The sequence below is a fragment of the Opisthocomus hoazin genome, chromosome 11, assembly GCF_030867145.1.
Source record: "Opisthocomus hoazin isolate bOpiHoa1 chromosome 11, bOpiHoa1.hap1, whole genome shotgun sequence".
Taxonomy (NCBI): Eukaryota; Metazoa; Chordata; class Aves; order Opisthocomiformes; family Opisthocomidae; genus Opisthocomus; species Opisthocomus hoazin.
Window position 1 is genome coordinate 6825891 of NC_134424.1, and position 21053 is coordinate 6846943.

The 21053-nt window shown below is 36.4% G+C and overlaps 1 protein-coding gene across 2 annotated transcripts in view; it reads left to right on the top strand.

The window, feature by feature from the left end:
* Nucleotides 1-21053, top strand: part of SUCLG2 (succinate-CoA ligase GDP-forming subunit beta) — a 130860-nt gene that overhangs the window by 18653 nt on the left and 91154 nt on the right. Inside the window, exon 2 of one of the 2 annotated variants that reach the window (XM_075432669.1) lies at nt 7827-7968. The exons of the other annotated variant lie outside the window; for it this stretch is intronic. Coding sequence (XP_075288784.1) covers nt 7827-7968 — 142 coding nt within the window. The remainder of the gene's footprint in view (nt 1-7826; nt 7969-21053) is intronic. 2 annotated transcript variants of the gene reach the window in all.

Below are 21053 nucleotides of genomic sequence, written 5' to 3' on the forward strand. Positions count from 1 at the left end.
GGCAGTGGGGTCTGCCTGAAAATGCTGCTCTCCAGCCCTTGTTGAATAGTTCAAAAGTGATTCAAAGTAGAATAATTTAAAAATGGTTCTACTTTTATTTTGCTTTTTGGAAGAACACTATCTTGTAGTACTAACTTAGAGAGTTGAAGGGTAAGTGCGAAGTTACAATGGTTGGTGACACTGCTGGCTAAATATCTTCCTGTCACAAGCTTCACTTGTTCTACTGACACAGCTACTTGTAAGGCTCTGCTGTGAGCTGATTTGGCTCCAAAAAGCCACTGACTTTTTTACGTGCGTGCATGTCATTGTGTTTTCTCCTTGTTTGTTTATTAAAGCTTGTCTGCTTATCTTACCTGCTCCGGTGCAACACTGTTTGGTACCTGCTGCATGCATGCTATACAGCAGTATTTAGGTGAAACAGTCTTATAGTCAACCTTAGTGGCTTTACCAGGGAGGCCAAAGAGTGAAAAAACATTATACTGAACTCATACTGGGTATAGAGGTTCAGATAAGAAATAATCAGTAGTCGAGTTTGATGAAGCTTGCATTTTACTGATGCTTGCTTTTGTCTTGTGGTTATATGGAGCATGTATTTCTGAGCAGAGTTTTGCGAAGGCAGTTAACATGCAATTTGCAAACTTCTTGGTGAATATGTTAAGAGAGTTTCTCCTGGTTTTATGCGTGTGTGTTTTCTTTTTTCAAAAGCAAGCACTCAAAAGATACCTCCTGGGTCATCTGAAAGATGTGGCTCATCAGAGTAGTTAATGCATATATACAAGGTCAAAGACTCTTTGTAGCAGTGTTTTCTAAATCTGTTTTTGAAGTATAATGAAGCGGATTTCTGCTATAAAATGTACCTGTAGATCCACTCCTGTTTAACTATGTTGTTATTGTTTAGCCCATATTATTCAAATAATGTGAATTATTTTTTTGTTACCATGTGACAGCTCAAGAATTGGCAAACTGGAAGAATCTAATGCAGCTACTCTCCAAATCCATTATTTGTGTAGAGCCCTTAGCATTTTATATAAAAACAAACAAAAAAGGTGGTAAAGAAGAGATTATGCAGGTTATGTGAACAATCAGGTTTTTCTCTGGCAGTAGTCGGTAAACCACTGATAAATTTACGCAACCCCTGGCCTTGTACGGTGGTCAAAAAGAGATGTTTGGTTTCTTGATGTGTATGCCACTCATTTTAGTGATGCTGTACATACGTAATTGGACCAAACATGGTATCTAGTTATATAAAGAAGTAACTTTGAAGCGAAGGCTTGTTCGGAACAAAATACGCAATTGCTAGTAACAGTAGTTTTCTGAAATCCTCGTCACTGTGTGGACTTTTGGTCCAGGTTAGTGTGATTCTGACTGGTAACAGAAAGCTTAGAGGTTGGAGAAGGGAACAGAGATTAGAGGTGAACCCCAGCTATACCAATTCTTTATGCTTTTGGAAAATGCCAAATAATTCTAGCCAGCAGGAGATAATCCTGTGTGAGACTTGTACTTGATTAAATAATTTTGCCTTCATCTCGCCTCATGTTACTGTTCAGTTGAGGCCTTTTGTTCCACTTACTTGAGTTTGGGGATTTTTGTTGCTGTTATCAGACTCTAAGGAAACATTATCAGTTGTAATAGAGTCCTATTTAAGTATATTAATCTTTGATAAGCATTTATGTTAGAAACTTAATCTTAAGAAATATCTTATTAGGAAGAATTTAATTCCTCTGTAAAACTTTATATTAAATAATAAATTATATAAAAACATGGATAAGTGTTACTAGTAATGTTTTTCGTAGTTTTATGAACTGTTTTATTCTTAAAGCTTATTTGTAATTTAAAATGAAGAAAAGTACACCCTTTCAACTTACCCGGCATATCTGAATCTCAAATAAAAGCTGCTCTTCATCTACAATGTGTGTATCAATACGCAACACGCGTAAAGAGCTCATATGAAAGCTGTTTTTTTTCTTGTAGTAGTATAAGGTCTGTTGGAAGTCTTCAGCAGAGCCATGAATGATATTTATTTTAGCATTTTAATAAGAACTTGCTTTCAAAAGACTAAATCCTTTAGTCGGAGTTTTTCTTTATTCCCTTCCATGAAAACATGTTGAAAACATTTTCATTTAGGCTCACTGGAGTGATTTTTTAAGTTTTTCTTTGTTATAGCAACTGTAGCTAACATGCTAAGAAGTAAAATGCCACTAGAAAAGAGGTTTAGAAAGACGTATTTAAACCTACAGCCCTTCTTTGGGCTGTTCAGAGCTTGACAGAAGTTAATATTCAAGGTAAGGGTGTATTTACGGTAATGAGAATGTATGTGAGTTTGGTAAAGTGTTTTAGAACTTTTTTTGTTGTTAGAAAAAGTGTCTTAAGGATAACAGAAAAATACCACCAATGGGAAATTTTCTACTTCTTGCCTGTTATCTTATGAAGATGAAATGTAAGATGGCACATAGGGAGTCAGGTTTTACTGAAGTCCGCACACTATTTCCAGTCTCTTCTTCACAGGCTGGCATGACAGAATGTCCTTGAACTCCAGTGCAACCTTGCAATAAAGAAACAGATGAAACACAGATCTGTCTTAAACAGTTGGAACACACTGTGTTTCAACTGTAGGCAAAGCTGCATGGAAAGATCTGAGAGATGTGTGGTGTTTTCCAGTATAGTTTTCTGACAGTATGTGGGGAGAGGAGATAATGAGTATTCAAGCAGGGAATAAGCTGGGAATAGAAGGTGGTGAGAATCAGTATTCTTAAAAGGAAGCCTCTGCTTTCCTGTGCATCGGTTTCCCTTTTACTTGCTTCCCCACTGCCCTGTCAGATTGAAATTATTTTTCTGATAGTAATTTACAACATAATTCCTCAGTCTGTATTTTATGAGAGGCAGGGCTGCGTTTGTGAATCTAGCAGTGCTGTTTGATGCTGCTGAGAGCAATTAAATTGTTGACAAGAGTAGAGCTGCAGAATGGGAAAATAAAAAATACAAAGGTGCATGACGCTGGAGTTGTATTCTGTGCTGTGTTGGTGTCCTTCTAATAATTCTGAGGGGGAAGCGATGGGTTATGGCTCCCTATGGAAGACTAGGTGGGGGAAATACCTTTCTTTCAAAACTTTGTAGGCTCTGGTATAGGCTGTCTTAAGGCTGTACCTTTGTGCAGGAGCACTGTTCCAGTCAGGCTTGGGAATATATTTGTCTGTAGGATGCGTAGAAATTTATGATGTTCAAGAAATTTGTGCTATTTGAAGCCCATCTCAAATTCTTGTGAATGCTTAGTACAAGTGTATTTGTGAGGGCTGAGAACTTCATCTGTCAAGGATTTGTCAAGGTTCTTGTACTAATTGGTTCTTTTTATTGCTGTCGCTTTTAAATCGTTCAGCTACATATTTACTGCAACGAAAACGTCTTTGAGTGGTGAGTTAGTTCAGGACATTATCTCTTGACTCACATGTCTAACATCTCATGCTCACTTTTCTTTTGTACCTTAAGCCTAAAATGCATATGTTCGCAACTGTTTTCATTTTTCAAGATGGTCTTGAAAGAGTAGTCATCTTCACAGATTCAAAGCTTTTGCTTTATTTCATCTCTTGTGACTGCTTTATTTTGCCTGCTCTTCTCAAGACATATGGTGTGTATACTGCAAGTGCTTTAAAGCAAGTTTTTCATGTTCCTTTCTTCTCAGAGCTTCTAATACAGACTTTGTCACAATTGGTTTCTTCAATATATTGTACTCCTGTATATAGTGGTAGGCTGTACTTATTCCTTTTATTGAGTAGTTCATTCACAACCAGGAGTTTGTCTTTTGTGGAAAGTCTTGATTGAAAGTCTTCAGATGACACTCAGTAAGATGGTCTCTCTTAGTATCATGTAATGAAGGAGAGTGAAAAAAAATGTACATGCTTACTAACCTTAAGTTTGTAGGCTTTGCTTTTCTGTGCCAATGGTTCTTGGCCAGAACTTTGTTTTGTCACCGTTAGGACTGCTTTGACAGTTCTTTCAAATTAATGATTCTCTTATTTTCTATCTGTATTCCTCAGACCTGTCTGGTTCATAATTTATGAAGGAAATATTCTCATAATCTCTTAATATATATATAATATATATATAATATATATAAATAGTTTAATTTTTTTAGAGAACAGACCTATGTCTGTATACTTATGTATAGATGCACTGGATGTATATGTAATATGATTTTAAACATCTTGGCAATGATTTGGAGTATCCCTGTGGGACGTTTTGAGTTATATTTTCAAGTTGTGAAACTGATATATACTAACAGCTTTTGTAATGTGCCAAGAGGGAGGCTGGGAACAGCGCTTATTGCAGGTTCCCGTTGGAACTGTTAGGCTTGCTTTATTCACTCCCTAGTCTGGAGCTGAGTGAACGTTGGGGTGAGGCACACGTGATGGGTGGCACTGGAGATGACCTTTTCTCATAAAACAAACTGAGCTTTGGCTGCTTTTCTTGCTGTCGTCTCTGTTCCATACCTGTCACGTGTTGTGAGTTATGACTGATGGCCTTTATTAGGTGGTGGCCCTTTGCAGTCCATATTGTTTAAGAGAGTCTGTAAAAGATTTTATTACTTAAGCCCTGCTGGTTTGAACTAACAGTAGAGATGTCAGTTGACACAGTGTGCTGCACTGTGAATTCCTTAACTACTTAATTCCTAGCCAAACAGAAAATTGGAAAACAAGTTTCAACACAGCAAGTGAAAGAGTTTCAAACAGCAACAGAAGTCTGTCCAAGAGTAAGATTGTTTGAATATTTTCCTTTTTGTTTATTTGGTTTAGATCAGCTTATTAACCACATACATGTGAAACTGATTTATTTTTCTAAATGATGAATAAAAGCTGTTTTGAAGACTTGTTCTTAAATTATAAACGCAGTGACCAAAATTTTATCAGCTATATTACTGACCTGTAGAAATCTTTATATAAAACCAGTTAGTTGTAAATAAACACACTTAAGCATCAAAGTAAATTGTAAGTAAACATACTTTTATATATAAGAGTAATCCTTAATAAAACTTTTGACTCAGCTTTTTATTTAATAGAGCAACTTTTTTATCCGTGTTTATTAAATTCTAATGAAGATCAGCTTGACGTGTATCTCAAAGATCTTTTGGCTCCTATTCAATACAAGATTACATAATGCAAACAAAGAACTGTATCTATAAGATTTATATAACAGGTGAGCAATAAGTGTTGTCAGCCTTGGTGTAGACTTATTCTTTATTTCAAATCAATTTCCAGCTAAGGAGAATTAACCTTTCTTCTGGAAAGTACAGGTATAGAATTTGAGCATAATTGATTGTTTAAATCAAGGTTTCTTCTTGTCAGATTTAAATTAGAAGTGATAGTTTTGTTTATTCTGATATAAGTCAATCCACTTTAGCTAAAGGTGTGAGCTTATTTTTCTGAACCCTGGAAGTCAGATTGGTAAATTCCTTCTTGCTCAAGAGCAATGGATTGAGAATTATCTTTGTAGATGATCTACTGCTGTAGCTCCGGGCCTGGAGGAGTGAGTACAGGCATCAGATACAACTTTTAACTAGAGCAGAATGGCTGAAAGCCAGTTAGTCAGATGCAGATGTGTATTGGGTTTTCTTCCTTCCTCCCCTCCTTCCCTCTGCAAATGTGGTCGTCTTCTGGTCACTATTGGGATGTTCTTCCTTTCACTGCTGCTTACAGCTGAAAGAGAGGGCCTTTGGAAACGTAGTTTAGTCTTACAGTAGTGGTCAAATAACGCATTAGTAGTCTCCTGGCTGCCTGTGCAAATTGTGGTGATGCTGCTCATCAGTGTGCATGTGTGTGTATATGTATGGATTATATGCATGGATCAATAATGATGTATTCTGAAGTTCTCATTGTAATAATATTGTTATTATGGGGTAGTCTTTAGAGAAACAATGCAAAAGAGAAGATTAATGATTGTCAGGGATAAAACTTGTATCTTTTGTAGTTATGCTAAAAGTTCTTCTGTAGCTTGATAGAAACTGTGGGCTTGTGGCATCAGCTTTTGGTTGAAATTCTCTGGCCTTTTTTTATATGAGGCTAGAATTGACCTTCAGGGTCCCTCTTGGCTCCTAATGTTAATCCCTTTGAGGAAATGATCATGAACTAATACCTGTTAGAGCCTAAAGGAGAATTTAGAATAGGAAAGCAAATTAAATATCAACAATTATGAAAGTGACTTTAAATTTTGACCCTACATTTGAAGACATTGCATAGGTGTCATAAAATACTATATGTGGATAACATGGAGAAATAGAAAGCATGCTGAGGTTCATGTGTGATGCTTAGAATTAGAGATAGCCAGAGAGCATACTGACAGTATGTCGTTTTATTCTTCTAAAATATGTTAAATGGGTTTTGGTTAAAAGAATTTAAAATGGGTCATTCTGAGCTATTTGTAACTGTTTAAGTTCTGTGGGAGTCACTTTTACAGAAAACATGTGCTTATATACTGTAAAAGATGGGTTTTGTATTTTCTTTATGCATCAATCTTTAGTGCTATGTTTCAAAGCAAGCAGGAACAGACGGAGGTTTGCTTTTGATGCAACATAGCGTTTAAAATTCTAGTATAGTGAAAGGGGTATATATTATTGAAAGACTTTAGCATGGAGGGTTTTTTGTTTTCAGTATAAAGTTGCATTAGGATAATACTTTTTTATCATGCTGGTAGAGATCAAAGTGTTAGTATACTAAATAATCCTCTTTGTCTAACATATCTAAATATATAGTGTTGGCTTGTATACTGTGCTCCTAACTTCAGGAGAAACCAAGAATTGATTGTGGGCTGTCTGCCAGTAGAACAACAGTTTGTCTCTCCATGTGGGAGGAACATCTTTTTGCTGGCACAAAATGGGATTATAGCATTGCCAGGAGTCAGTGCCCCCTTTGCCATTACACCATTGCCAGGAGTCAGTGACAGCTCCTTAATTACTGCTTTTGTCTGGAACAGTTTATCCTGTGTGGAGAATGTGTCTTTTCTTAAAATCATTCAGTAATGATATTGTGACTTTTATAGTGTCTATACTCAATGTTTACCATCAAGACAAGCAAATATGATGTCTTTGTGTGTATGTGTAAGGTTGCCGTATCTTTATATTCATTATATATATATACATATATATGCGCACACACAAACATCTAAGCTGGCATGTTGAGAATGGAAGGTAAATTCTTCTCCCGCTATTGTTGGCCTTGAAAGACTGAAGTGGTTGTGCTAGCGTCCTCAACAAAACACACCTAAAAGTACAACCAACTAAGCATAAATAACAGACCATTGAAAAAATATATATATATTAGTATATAGTTTTTTACAAGATGGTGCTAATACCATATCAGTTGTTTATCTTCTCAGGTATGCTGCAATAAATGCATAGAATCAAGTAAAAATAATTTTATAGGGAAGAATTATTTAAAATTTAGTGTAAGTAAGGATATTTAATATGAGACAATGGATTTGTTGCAACATAAGTCTATTAATATTTTGTAGCACAAGATAACATAAAAACATAAATAGACTGTAGAGTTCAAGCCAAGTTTGCCAATCTGTGTTGATATTACATGCAAGACATTTTGTCTAGCCAAGATAACCCAGTGAGCATAGTTTTTAAAAAAAATGTCTGTAGCTTTCAGAGTAGTCTGGATGCACAAATGTTAAGAAAAAGCACTTAGGTAAATCAATATGTATTTTACCTTTTCTCTGAAACAATGTTGTTTAACTACTGGTTTGAGAGAACAGTGAGGCAGAATAGCTCAGTTGGCTGTCTCATGAACTGTTCTTAATGAGGATTACGTTATTTTCCCCTCTCGTTTTCCTAGGCTGTTCAATTAACCCCTAGACGATGGCTGAACCTGCAGGAGTACCAAAGCAAAAAACTGATGGCAGACCACGGGGTTACAGTTCAGAGATTCTTTGTAGCTGATTCTGCAAATGATGCCCTGGAGGCTGCTCAGAGACTAAGTAAGTTGACTGATAATGGGAGGAATCTACTTCACCAGACAGCAATCTGGAAAATAAATTGCTTTCTAAGAAGTTGTACACAGTCTCCAAATTGATGCTTATAAAAAGGATTGATATGAACATAAAGATATGCTTAATTTCATATGTGAACAGTTTATAACAGCAGTAGTTTTTTAAAACTTTATTTCTAAAATGTTTTGTATGCAGCATATAACATGAAGTCTTTAACATTACTTGTGTCATTTTGAATAATTCAGAATTCAGCATAACTTCATGTGTGGTTTCTGAGGAAAATTACTTGCTCTTGTATAGTTGATAAGTAAGTAAATTTGCATTAAAAGTTGTTTTCAAATAAAAATCTGCTCTATTAAAAAGCAAAGCAAGAAAAAAGTTGTGGACTCTCCTTTTTTAGAGATACTCAGAACCCAGTGGGACGCAGTCCACTTCAGTTGACCCTGCTTTTGAGTTGGACTAGATGATCTCCAGAGGTTCTTGCATCCTCAACTATCCTATGATTCTATGAAGATATAAAATATGTAGGAGAGAATTATTTAAATATATGTTTGTTCATGTGTATATTTGTCCATATGGAGAGACAAAAGGTGAGTCGAGTTACCTACCACCACAAAAGGACTTGACAGTGGCTGGAAGAGAAGACCATGCTTCTGGAACTTCATTTTGGTTCTCTGACAAACATACTCAGTTTAGTGTGTAAACGAAAGATGATAATGTGGGTCAGAAATGAATTTATGTAATACCTTTTCTCTCAAAAGGAGATGCATTCAAGTATGTTTGTTCCCTAATTCTAGCTCTGAAAGAAGTTTTCTATTGTAAGTTAATTGTAGTTTGCATATTTTGCCTCTTTCCAATTAGCTTTTGTTAATGTATCAGACATTAAAATGCCAGAGGACAGACGTTATTGTAGTCTAATTGTGTGGTAACAGGAAGTTTTTTTCATTTATGTTTTATGTAATGCACAGCCTACTTAGTTAAACACATTTCAGTTTTGCATACTGGAAAGTAAGTTCACACAACTTACTCATATCAAAGATCTCATCAGACCTGAAGCAGCTGAATAGGTTTAGCATGATGGCTTGCTAAATCTCTGTAACTTTATTAAGGTGGTACATTTTTCAGTAATCAAAATCTTCTTATGTCAACCAGTATTTTGAAAATATATTTGAGACAGAAACATACAGTGCTACGGTTATGGTCATTTGGCAGTGCAGACTGAAAAATGCTGACACGAAGCAAAACTCATAGAATTGGAGGGCTTCTTCATGTCTGGATGTCTGAGAAAATGAAGAAATGCTGACTGAAGCCATGGCAGTTTTTTGTTTTTTTTTCACAAATCTTACAGCACTTAAATTCTCCTCTTCATGATTGAACTCATAAATGGATTGGTCTATCCAATAACTATTAGTATTCTGGATCCCTCTAACTATTTGGAGAAATAAATGACTCCATGAAAGGCCGTGAATATTTTCTGGTTTATGATGCCAGATTTATTTTGAATAATCTCTGTAGCTTGCTTGCTTTGCAAATCACAGAAATACTGGTTTATAAAAGAACCTGGTAACATTTAAATAATCAAAAGTAAAATATAAAAGCAAATTAATTACTTGCTAATCAAACTTTATCAGGTAAATTGTATGTGTTTTAACTTGGTTTGCTTGTTAACACTTCAGAATATTATCAGTCAGTGGTACCTTTCTTCATTTTATACAATTGCATTTGAGCGTGCTGCATTACTGGGCATTAAAGAATAGTGGTTTATAGTGTTTATGTTGAAATGATTGACACATTCCATTGATCCACTAAATAATTAAAAGCATCCTCGTAATCATTCTTATGGTGTACTGTCCTTGTACTTCTGACGTGCGCTTTGAAAACTAAGCATTGGGTTTTGTTACCATGGTCATCATTGTTCCAAGATCTCATCAGATTTATCTTCTTTATGATCCTTCAGACTGGTAATATCTCCGTCACTCAGGTTTATCTGCACATTTTGATATGGGCTGCCATCTTCTGAATATGTAATGACAGAAAGTGAAAAGTTATGGGTGAAACCAAAAACTTCAGCCTACAGGAGACCAAAATATTCCAGAGTAAAATAACCAATGGAGGCAACTTTGGGACCTTCTTGAGAGAGGCGTTCTGCAGTAAAAGATGATGAAAGGAGAGACCAATCACACCTGCAGAGTCCTGCCCAAAAATCTAGTGATTTAGATACTGTGTGCTACATTGCAGTTGTGCTTAACTTCAGCTTCTGCAAACAAGAAAGGATGCTTGACAATGTGTTTTTAAAATAAAAATAGAATGAAGTTATCAAATCTTGAAAGTCAAAGGTTCAGTGCTTTTCTTGTGAAAGGACGTTCTTTATATGGACCAGTCATCATGAATACAGGAGAAGCATTTATTTTCTGTTACAGTCTTAGAGCAATGGATAGAAATTCCTGACATGGAAATCTTTACAAAGTGTGGTATTCACAGATTAATTTCACTAAATACTACAGGCTGGACAGAGCTGATTGTACTGCTGCAGTGCCTGTAGCCACCAATTTTGCTGTTGTTGGATTTCCTGTTGATGGAATGGAAAGAGATGGGATTTGATAACTTTTGCTGCTGTCTTCACTTGTCAGGAAGATGTTAATGCATTGTTCTTGAAAGGCTTTGGCTTTATCCAGTATGAGCAGTTTTGTTATAGTTTGCTGTTTTGTTACAGTTTGCTGATTTCCTCTGTTGCTCTGTTAATATGTACACTGAATATACTGAATATTAATTTTCTCAGAAAGATTTTCAAAACTTACCAACACCACAAAAGGCAGTCTACAAGGAATTTTTAATAGGATTGAAGGATTGGGTTGTTTTCTTCTAAGATAAGAATGGCAGATGTGAAGAAAATTGAAATGACATCACTAATGTTGACTTCAAAGGAATTTGTACACAATAAGGAGCACAGAATTAGGCCCCAAGGAATTCATTGCCTTTTACGTGCTAAGCAATTTTCAGGTGTAACTCTTGTAGAGAAGGCAAAATTTACAGAATACCAAGAAATGCAGTCACAAACTGTTTTGTTTCATGTTAAAATTCCGATGTTTTCAAGAGAGGAGAGCAAAAGAACATTGTGCTGTTTTGCTACAACAGTATGGCATTGCTTGATCTGCCATCTGAAGAAACACAACCTGTAAACAAGTTCTTACGGTTCTAGTGCCGCTATTTAACGGAACAAAGTGAAATATTTGGGAGCTGAGTTTTTGTCTGAAATGTAAAATCATCTGGCTGTTCTTGCATTAACTCGCAAGTCTTCTGATCTGATTCTCACGTAATGCAGTGGTATATTAAGGGCTTGTTTAGCCAGAAAAGGCATTTCTTTTCTTGCTATTTCTTTTCCTCTGTAGTGCTGATATAAGGAAACAATCCTCATATACCCACACTATTGGGGTTTGCATTGCTTGTATTGGGCAGCTGCGCTGTGCCTTACTTCAAGATCCATCATTTTCTCTAGCCTGCTCCACCAGAGGCCCTTAAGGCTGCTTCAGCTCGAGCACTGTTCTTTATGTTCTACCTGATGGAGAAGTTATTAAGGGAACTATAATTTTAAACTAGTAGGTGGACAAAGTTGAGAGGGATTATAATTGCGCTGGAGGGTGTTACTGTGTACTGTCAATTGGCTCTTTGAATGCGGAGAGAACTTACAGAGGTGGTTGAAAATGCTGACAATCCTAAATGGATGCTGGAAGCTTGGCATATGTTTCTTTTTCTGATATTTAACAAAAGCAACAGAGTTCTGCCCATTGCCACTTTGAGTGTTTCATTACATTTAGGAATCAGTCAGGTGCGGTGTTCACACTCTATCACAGAGAAATGCAATTGAATTTAGTGCAAGGCTTTCATTCACTCTTTAAAAAAAAAGTAACAAAATATAGTCTCTGCATATCCTATTTCTATTGCCTTATGCATGAGGGAACTCATAAAATTCAGCTTTGGAGTAAAGGCATGCTTTTTATATCAGACTGGAGAGGTAAACATGTATTTTATAAAGAACAGAAGAGGTTTATTGAAGCCGCTTTCCATGAGGTCATTTACCTGTCACCTATTATTTACCATTTTTTAGAATATTGAAAGAGTTCCCAGTCAGTGTGATCACCAGTCTCTTTCCTGTCTTCAGCCTGCTGGCTTTTTCTCCCTGGCTATGTTTAATTTAGATGGAAGGCTGCATTTTTAGATCCCTTATCTGAAAGTTCATCTCTCCAATACAAGTTGGGAAAACCATTTGAAAGCAACGTATATTTAGAAGGTATCAAAAAGTTGATTTTTTTTTTTTTTTTAACTTGGTAATGTCCTTTTTTGGTATAGGTTCTGAAGAAGTTATTGGTGATAATGCTGTCTCCATTTAATATAAGCTTTTATGTTAGGAAAAAGGAGAAAAGATCCTTGAACCTGATGTTTCTGAGGATCTTAGAAATGTGAATTTAGGTTCTTTTTTTGTTATACGAGGAAGACCATTTCTACAAGTATCCTGTACAGACCAGCCCTGTGTTGTTGAAGTTATCTTTAAGTAACTTAATTTAGTCCTCAGTCTTTGAGTTTGTTGCCTGCTTAGCTGATCTTTTTTTACTGTCGTTATGTGCTTTGCTTACCTGATTTAATTCCCTTTCTTCTCTCTGTCAGGATATGTAGGAGAGGAATTGCCGCCTCCAGCATTTCTGTGATTGCCATATTTCTTTCCATTGTATGGTTCACTGTGTAGTAATAATTTTTCACCTGTGCATAATGAGTTATTTCTCAAAAACCCCATGTACTTAGTGGTTATAACTAGTTATTTTTCAGACCCCGTTGGATTGTGCTTCTCTGCATATGTTGAAAAATCACGCGTTGCTGAAACAGTGTTCCATGGAGCTGTACACAACGAACTTGCTCACTGTTAAGGAACAGCTCTCCCTTAAGTCCTCTTATTTTCTCTGACAGCTTTTATTAAAGTTCTTTATACTTAAATTATGGCTTTCTGAAACTATCCTTTCAGGCAAAATAATGCTGTAAGTTATTGACTAATATGATTCTATTCTCAAATGGGTAAGTATTTAGAAAACAACCTTTTAAATTTAATAGAAAACTAGTGGTGGATGAGCTGCCTTTGGACCACGTTCAGCATTATTGAGCATGAATATTTCTCTATTCCGTTTGGCAGGTTTTCAGTTAATGGATTTTGCTTTGTCTGAGGGGTGAAATCTAAGACTAGAGGGAATTTGGATTTTCCTGCCACTTCACAATAATAGGAAATGCCTCTTAATACTCTGTTACTCCCAGTCTCCATAGGCACCTCCTGAATATATCAATTTCAAAGCTCCACAAAATTTGCTATCATCTGTGGTTTTAATCATCTTCTGTCCCTTGTCCAATTTCATGTTCTTTCTTAGAACCCTTTCCTCATTGTATCCATTTTCTCTTGTTTCTTCCTAATGCCATCTTCCACTTTATGAGTTCTGACTGAGAAAACCCTCTTCCTTTTTTGTGCTAATCAGTCGGTTATATCTTATCCTACTTACAACAAATATTTAGCAGCTGCGTACTGCTGAAAGCCACTGTGTTTGTATGCATACCTTTTTTTTTTGCTTGCTGAGGTGCTTTGCTTAGACCACCGTTTACTTGGCACAGTGGTCATAGAAACTAATGTTTCTGTGTACTATCAGAAAACAAATAATGAATGCTAACAGTTTGAATAATATTTTTTTTCTGTATTTGTCCATTTTGAAAAGGTTTGTTTGGAAAAATTTTCCAAATTTAATTGTTGTGCCAACAATTTAAAAAAAATCTCACTCATGTCCGAAAATGATGGAAAACAGTAATCTAGAGTAAAAGTTATGAAGGCAATGCATTGTATGTTGCTGTTATTTAAAGTAATTTTTTGTGGGAGGCTTAATCAATATGTCAGTGATCCCATTTATTTACCCCATCTAGTGGATGAAAAATCAATCATGGAAAATCAGAGGAGTTAAGAAAGGTGTTAAAGGGTTGTATTCACTGAAACCTCCTTTACTAAGGATTTTGTTAGAAAGCTGTGGTGAATTTGCTCTGATATGGCTATAGTGCAAAGCTGGAGTATAGTGCTTATTGGGTAATAGCTCTTTTTGTGGATATTCTTCATTTCTTCTCAGATTGCTTTTAGGTGCTTTTAACTTAATCTGTCATGGAAGCTAAACCACACAAAGGCACAGTTAAGGTGGAATTAGGGTTTCCATTTGAGGATTTCATATACAATGGCTGTTCACACTGCTGTGCAGCAGGACCTTTCTCCCTGGACATGAGCCCTGAAATACTCTTGCTTTCTCCTCTTTGTGTACGTGTTTTGTTTGGCTGGATTTGAATCTCGTAATTCCTGTTTGTTCTCCCTCTCCCTTGCTCCCCTCCTTCCTCTGGGTTTCATGCTAAGAAATTTCATTTCACAGAGGCTGCTGAGAAGTGGCAAAATTTTAAGCACAGCAGTATTTAAGCAGTGCATTGTCCTTTGCAAACTCTGCAAGGGGTCTCTCGCTAAGCTTTACTGCATGCCTCATTCCCCCTCTTCAGCGTAGCAATGTTTTTCCGCATAAGCCCTTGGCACCTGCGTGAAAAAGGGGCAGCTTGTTGAAAGCACACGTGTGTTTTGACGATGGCCACATGTATGGCGTCCTGCATGCCAGAAAAACAGGCAGGAAAAACTTCCAGATTGCCTGTGATTTTGAGTTTTAGTCTTTTTGAAACAAAATTAATAAAAGATTTTGTCAAAGCTTACGACTGGGTATTGTGTTGATTCAAGTTAAGCCTTTCTGTTTCAAGTTAAATTACAAATTGTTGCTTTTTTAATATTTTTGTTATGGAAATTCTCGGAAGGAACCTCTGTCTCATGAGGAATTACAGAAATAGTTAATTTCTAATGCATTGTTATGAAAAACTAATCTGTTTTGTTTTTCTTATCTGTTCCCTTTGTTAGAAAATTACATGCTGAGTGTGAGTCAGTAAGTGCAAGCTTGAGACTGCTTACAATAGTTGGGTATTTTATAACTGTTCTTCGTCACCAAATGTCTTCATATTCAATAGATTTATAGTAATATGAGTAATGGCTAGGGGGCTAACAAATCAAAATCTCATTTCAGATGTTTGACACTAATGTTGTGCTGACTTATTGTTCTCTGTGTTGGATTTCTGATCAAATTGCCAAAATAGCTGCTTGGAAGTAACAACACAAAGTAAAAAATACTCTGGAAATGGGGTACTGAATTTTATATTTAATGTGTGCCTTAGAACGCAGTCATTTACAAATTTCAGTTGTGTTAAATGTATTAGTGGGTTTTTGTTTGTAAAAGAAGGAGGTGACGGAAGCCATAGTTCTTGATTCAGGAATTTTAGCAGGTGGTGAAAAATGCAACATTTCACAAGGAAGGTACAAGATGACTGCGGGTGTTTATTCCAGACTTGTCACATCATATTTTGTGGTTCTTCAAGGTAGTTTTGCAGCTGCAAAACAATAACCAGATGCGTAGTTGAGAAGCAGCTGCATGAAATTTTCATTTTTTATGCATAAAATCAGAACCATTAGACACGCTTTATGTATAAGGTATGAAACACTAAACAACATTGTTTTCTCTGCAGTACTAGCAGCTGTGTAAAGCGGAGAAATCACACCTTCTACACTCTCTAGATGCCCATCTGCTTCGAAATATTTGGGGGCCGATTACTGAAACCAAATTTCATTTCTGTTTTTCATTTTTCCTTGTTGGTTGCTCTGGCTTGCGTTGGGATGTATGTGATAAAGCATTTCTTTTGTTTTTCATTTGTAAAACCCTGTTGTAAAAATCCACCTGTGACACTAAATAGTCATTTTTTTTTCTAATCACCTGTATTTGTAGCTGCTGTTCTTATCTGAATACCACAGTGTATCTCCTTTTGGGAATATCTGTTCCTGATGGAAGATAAATGAGTTGTGCTGGTTTTTTAGGATTCTGCCATCACTGCCTGCATGTGTTTCAAGGCAGAACCAAATCCGAAATCTTCATTTGATATAAACTACAGTACTATTGAAAGAAAAGCCAGCTTCTTTTAACAATCATGTAGTTGTCACTTGTATATTAACAAACTATAGGAGATGAGGTGTAAGATAGTGGTTATTGTCCAGAAGCCATTTTTGCTTTCTTGAAAAGTCTTCTCACATTTCCTGGGCAGCCTGCTGTATTTATTTATTTAAAGGAAATCGATGTGTTGATAGTTATTATAGCTTAGCACAATTTTGGTAACAAATAGTGCAAATATTGTGGGTTTAACTTGTGATGGAAAAGATCAGATTCTCAGCTGGCAGTCTGTAGTTTCTCCTCCCTGGGCCTTATTACTGTGGCTGTATTGGTGGTGTGATCTTTGGGGTGACTGTAATCAGAAGAGTTGTGCTTCATTTCTTTATAAATCCTTGGCAGGAGACATGTTTTAGGTATTAGTTTTGAAATGGTGTTTATTCATTTGGAACTTGAAATGAGATGACAAAGCTGCTGAGAGTGAGGGGTCTGCACTAGGTAGTGCTGCATCTCCTACATGATCGGTCTGTCAGTGTGTAATCCCTTGTATAAGGGTGTGAATAAAACATAATTGGCACATCTGTAAAATGTGAGGTGTGTAGTTTTTATTTTAAACCTTTTAATGGGAGTACTTGTAGCAAAATCATGTTGAATTGAATTAATAGAAAAACCTGAGAGCAGTGTGATGACAGTCTAGAGTCAAGGATAGTTTATAATCAGCCCCTTTTTATAGGGTCTGTTAAGTCCTACTAGCAAAACTCTTTCATATGGTCAGTAGTTTGATAGTAACTTCTTTGAAGAAATGTGTAATCTTTTTCCTCCTCCATATTGTGGATTTTTTTATGCTTGAACCTGATGTTTGGTATCTGAGGCTGCAATTTCATCTGCAAAGGGGACAAATACGACATTAGCTCTGGTTACCGCCTCATCGCTCCTAGGTGTATGGAGAGACCTTTCAGTTTGTAGTCAGGCCCCAGATGATTGGCACGATAAAAAGCAGGAGGAACTGGGTTAGATTCAGACAGAGGAAAACTGAGAAACTTTGCAAACAGTGAAGTTTTGAGTAGTGATACATTCCTTAATAGCTAAACTTATGCTGAAAAAACCAGCTCGTACCTCAGATGTTTTTCTTCAGCGTAATTCTGAATTATTGCTCCATCTTTTACCATTTCTTTTGTTGGGTGTTAAAGACAACAGTTGTGGTTATTGGCCTACTATGATACTATCATGGTTTCTCTGGTCTCCACTAGTGTCCCCCAGGTAATGCAGAGTATAGCAGGAAGGTACTGTTGTTAGATAACCACGTTCTGTATATAATTCAGTGGAGGAAGTTGCATTTTTTTTAATCTGTCAGTTGTTTCTGTTAAATTTGCTATATGTTTTGTCTTTATGGAAGAAACCATATAGGTTTATAAACCTAGGTGGTTTAGTATGGACTGTGATTGATGTGTAAGGATATTAGCTTGTATGTTTGCTACAAAAGGACATGGTTTTGAACCAAGCCAGAAATCTTCTTTCACAGCTGGTCTTTCAACTTGTGCAAAGCTCAGAGAATACACAGCATACAGCCTCCATACCATGATTCCCTTCCCCTGTTTTCCTCCCTCAGCTTCTTCCAGTCTATGAAGTAATATGAACTGGTATTTTGCGAAGGTTAGTATGACTTGCAAGAGCTTATTTTATCTTCAAAGATGGGAGTAATTTACAAGCTGATATTCCGAATACATCAGCAGTTGAGAAGTAAGATCATAAGAGGCTGTGATTTTTTTTTTTTTTTTTTTTTTTTGTAGATAATCTCCACCTAAAATGATAGAGCAGCTGAGGATGTTCTGATATTTCGTTAAGCTACTACTTGATATTTGACAAAGTGCTGTGAATTTAAAATATGTTTATCTACATTTCTTCAAATATTTGCAGTATAAGAAAAGTAAAATATTTCAACACACTTTTGAATACGAAATGTGTCTTCATAACACTGCTGGATTCAATTGGGAGAGATTATCTGACTTCCTACATCGCAGTATATTTTAAATGAGGATTTAACCCTTGAGAATGTCATCACAAAAAACATTTTGTGAGAATCATGACCAGGTTAGTTCCAGAAGTTAGCTGTGCTCTTATTTTAACTGATTTTTGTTTTGTTAAGAAAAATCTGAAGTTGACAGTTTTACCTATTTGTGGTATACTCTACCCTGTCCTACAGTTAAAGTCAGCTATTGTTTCTTGCATCGTTGTGAAGGAGAACATTTTTCTTGCACCTCCCCTGGGCTTAGTTGGACTGCTCACATGAGTAAGATAAATAAGGCCAAACATGAGGCTATAAATCGTAAATATATTTATTGTTCTAAATGCTTAAGAACAGCCCTAGGATTTTTGAAGAAAGAGGAAAGAAAGGCACCCATGAAAAGTTTAAGGTGTAAATAGTTGACAGTATAAAGTCACTGGGAAGATTTCACCATTACTGCACCGCGCTATCCTCTACTCCCTGCCAAATCTTACCCCTCTATTCCCCCCCATTATTCATCTGCATATTTTAGTAGTAGCTTTCCTAATCTTACTGTGTGTGAGTATTGTGCTCCACCAAAGATTATTGTCATAGTAATCCTGATACTGTGTCTGCATGTCCAAGACCCCCTCTTGTTCTTGTTAGCACAGATAAATCTGTTACACATTTTTGTTTTAGCCCTTTAAGTGTTCAGTGTGGTTGATTTTCTTTTACTACTGGCCTTGCCACATCTTACCTTCAGTGTAATACAGCTTTTGTTTTGTATATGTTGGGACAAAATTGGAACAAGAGAGACTTGAGGCTGATTACTGCAAATTTAACTATCTTAGAAAGGACTATTCTTATAAAATTTTTTTCCACTATAAATAGAGGCTTATGTCTCATTCCATAAAGTAATCTGCCATTTAAATATGGTGATTAACATGTGCTGTAAATAACTTGCTTATTTTTATCTTTTGAGTGACATTCCTATTTGAAGTACATATGCAGATACTATTTACTTATTTCTTTGATCCATAAGAAGCTAAGTTAGATGCTTAAAGACACTTTTGTACTGATAAGTTGTTTTACAATTTTGAGATGAAAAAGTTAATGTGTATTCATATTTCGTGTTGCCCGTTTCCAAAATGAAACTCCTGTGCCTTTTGAGTTTACTCAGCTTTGTGTCTGTTTTCAGTTTAATGTTATGAGTTCTGATGTATGGCTATTTTTTACATTTGAGTTTTTTACATTTAGTATCCTGTAAATAGTGCTTTGTACACACTTCTGTAGACTGTAGTAAGCGTTCTTTCAGAAAACTCTAGACTGATGAAGAAAGGAAGTAAACCAAATACTAGAGAGAGCTATTTAAGAGCTGAGGTTCAGAGGTAATTTAACAGGAGTTGGATGTCACTGAAGTTGTGCATGTGATGTGATACGAACTAGTCAGTTGTGCAGAAAGGAAAGCAATTAATGCAGTTAACAGCAGATAGGGCAACGATAATTATACGTTCTCTTGTCTTTCTGTGAATTGTTTTAGCTATTTAGATCCCTCTTCTTTTGCATTTATTAGGTAGATTATATCACAAGAGACTTTCTGGGAGTTCATTGTGATCATTATTTACACAGATGTAATTTATCCTATCTCAAATATAAGCTCTGAACTTGACCTCAAAATGAGAAGGTTGGAGTAGAAGAGCTGGCAGATGCATGAACAAAACATCCCACAAAAATTTTGCCTTTTAAAGTGCCCTATTCTATACCTGACAGGTAAAATCTGGAACTATTTTCTGCAGCACAGAGAAAAGTAACAATCTACTGTAGCATTCTTTTCAGCAGTTACCTCTTCTAATTTGTAAACTAGGTGGACACGGTTAAGTGACTCTGCAGGATTTGAGAAGTGGGATTTCCCATGTGATGAAGCAACTTGCTCACCTTACATTAGTGACATATTAACCAGTTCTAGTTGTCGCCCGTCAGAGAGCGCATCTGTTTTTGAGGATTCACAGGAGGGGCCATTGGGATGGTGCTTAGGTCACATATTTGTCATTTAAATAGCAGACTAGCTGAAGCGACAAACTCTCAGCCAGACCATGGTTACAAAGCTGGTGTACAGATGTGGTCATCGGCTGCTGACAAGTTCAACGCAGATTTAATTCACAGTCCTGCTCATCTGAAGCTGCGATGTTGCAGAACGGCACTGTGTATAAAGAATGTGAACATTGGAGATGTATTTGCTCACCTGTTATGTCAGTCCCTTTATAAATTCCTCATGGGTTCAAAACACTTAAATCAGCTGCACATTCTCTTTCTTTTCAAATGCAGTTCCTGCTTATTCCAGTTTTACATTTTTGCCCAGAAAAATTCCCTTTATGTGTGAGTAATTGAGAAAGCTGCAAGTTCCACAGTTTGATACGACTGCTCACTCTTTGTGATGTTTAGACTGTGCAATTTCATTAAAATATGTAGAATTCGAGTTCCAAGCATAACACCTACCTGCAAAGTCCCCACAGAGCTCATCTTGCAGTAAGCCTAAATGAAACGGCTTTGCTGATTTCAACATCGTATTGAGATGCATCTTTCCCTGTAAATGCTAACTGCCAAACCAAAAGCTAATGCCTCTCTGTTGCTTTTACATTCGTTTTTCTAGACTGATTTAGTGTTATGAAACCTGCAAAACATGAAGTCTGACTGTGATACATATAGTTGCAGCTTTGCTGCTAAGGTAGTGATTGGAGCTTGAGCTGTACATGCTAAGCTGTTAAAACTAGTGAGCTGAATGTTTGTATTCCCTCAGAGGACTAGGAGAGGTCTACACAGGACAGGCTATTGTGCGAGGAAGGCAAGCAGGCTTCCAAATAACCAGTTCAGCACTACTAATACTTGAGACTTGTGCCATGCGCCTTAGTGTATGTAGTGCTCTCTATATCATTTAACTGAGAAGTGCCTCATTCAACACCAGAATTTGGTTGTCCTATGTATCCTCCTCTTTGCAAGTTCTAAAAATATAATCATATATCTTAAGGGGAATCACAGTTTGTATTCCTTGGATTTAA